The 2125-nt window shown below is 38.7% G+C and overlaps 1 protein-coding gene across 1 annotated transcript in view; it reads left to right on the plus strand.

The window, feature by feature from the left end:
* FAM184B (family with sequence similarity 184 member B) overlaps positions 1-2125 on the plus strand; it is a 136005-nt gene that overhangs the window by 20496 nt on the left and 113384 nt on the right. The window contains exon 3 of the mRNA XM_045284392.1: positions 449-578. Coding sequence (XP_045140327.1) covers positions 558-578 — 21 coding nt within the window. The 5' untranslated portion in view covers positions 449-557. The remainder of the gene's footprint in view (positions 1-448; positions 579-2125) is intronic.

The following is a 2125-nucleotide window of genomic DNA, read 5'->3' on the forward strand; positions in this document are numbered from 1 at the left end:
AAGTGTAAGCAACAGCTAGTGTGGTGAGGAATCCCATTTGCTCATACACACATATGAAAAGGACCAAGAAGACAGGAGACTTGAGAATCTAGATCCAGTGTGGTCAGATTAGTGGGTAAACGTATCTGCTTTGTTAAAAGTCTCTGTAATGCCAGGCAGTAAATTTACTCATCGGTAATTTGATCTGCTAAACCTCTTTTTTTTTCTCTCTCCTTTTTTTGACATTGTTTCGTTAAGGAATAAAGCTAATGTGGTCCTCGCATTAGAGCTGATACTCTTCATACACCTGTCCCCGTATCCTGCCTCCCAAGTTTATATTCTTTCTATATAATTTGGTATATTTAAAAAGTTGAAGACGTGAGCATGTAGCGAATACTTTTTGCCATTTGTAGTGGGAGCCCATTTAGAGTGAAGTGATTTATGCTCTGTTGTTTTCTAATAATCTTAGGACTGTATGCCATCTCTTGATTCTTCACAGTCAACACCAACGGAGAAACTATCATCTCACGGCCAGCCCAATGCTGATAAGATTGAATGTCAAGCAGAAAATTACCTAAATGCACTCTTTCGAAAGAAAGGTAATATTGACATGCTTTGTCGTGTGCAGTAGAGAACTAAAATGTTTCCATTTTTCTCACACAGAGGTATTTCCTATGTAAATGGTACTTTGAGCCAGAATGTTTCCGTCTTGAGCTGTAATTTTTCTGCATATATTTAGAGACCTAGAAATCTCAGTCATTTGAGTGCTAGCCATATAGGGACCATGCCTTTTCTTAACCCTGTTCTCTAATCTCTCATGACTTTATGTTGTACCTTTTCCTCACTTGTTAAAACTTACTTGGGATCCTGGTCTTCCTTATTCTGTTGTTCCCAGGACTTCAAAAATTCTTTCATGTTCAGTAAGTGATGACTGTGTGATATTGCCTAGGTAGCTTAGGGTATGTAGCAATTAAGTCATGGATCAATCAAGTTGGTGCATATTTGCTGGTTTGCTAGTTCATTGATTATTGGGTGCTTTGAATATGTTTACTTAACATAAGTAAGTGAATTTTTGCTTCCTAACTATCTAAGCCAGCAGTTCTCGATCTGTGGGTTGCGACCCCTTCAGTGGCAAACGACCCTTTCACAGGGGTCACCTAACACCATTGAAAACACATATTTCTGATGATATTAGGAACCATGACACCACTCCTCTTTCGGTCTCCAGGCGGGTCCACCCACATGCAGATATGCCCACACATGAGTACCTGGCATGATGACATCATCCCACCAACCCCATCACATACACTCCTTACAAATACACATATGTGTAACAGGGTTGGCCATACTGTACTTAAGCGGACAAGTCACGTGTAGAGAGCAGCTGCTGTGTTGAAAGCAGCTACTCTGTTAAAAGCAGCAGTATTGGAGGTAAAAATGACACTTCGTCAATTATAATTACTGGGTAAATGTAAAATCATGCACTGTAAAATCATCAATGACTGAAAAAAAAAATGTGTACAATGGGAACTTACCTGGATGTTGATCGGTCTTTTTCCATTCAGCTGTGGTTGATATGAATACTGACCCCTTGTGATATAACAGGTATGTAAAAAAAAAAAACAGAATGGTAAATCATAGGAAACCTTAATGAACTGTATTTACTGAACTATGCCATGTATCATCTTTTATATTATTAAAGCTATTGTTATATATTATTTTCATTAGCAAACCATCCAAAGACAATGGATCATGTAGAGAAGAACATTAAGAAACGAAAATATAGTGAGGATTTTTTACAGTATGGTTTTACCTCAATAATTACAGCAGGAATTGAGAAACCGCAATGTGTTATTTGTTGTGAAGTTCTATCAGCCGAATCTATGAAGCTGAACAAACTAAAACGCCATTTTGATAGCAAGCATCTGAGCTTTGCTAGCAAGGATACCAACTATTTTAGAAGCAAAGCTGATGGACTCAAGAAAGCCAGACTTGACAGTGGTGGCAAGTACCACAAACAAAACGTAGCAGCTATTGACGCTTCATATTTGGTGTCACACATCGCCAGAGCTATGAAACCTCACCCCACTGCTGAGGATTTACTGTTGCCAGCAGCCAAAGACATTGTTCCAGTTATGACTGGAGA

Source organism: Echinops telfairi, unplaced genomic scaffold, assembly GCF_000313985.2.
Source record: "Echinops telfairi isolate 266 unplaced genomic scaffold, ASM31398v2 ScPeMD7_7468;HRSCAF=8506_1, whole genome shotgun sequence".
Lineage (NCBI taxonomy): Eukaryota > Metazoa > Chordata > Mammalia > Afrosoricida > Tenrecidae > Echinops > Echinops telfairi.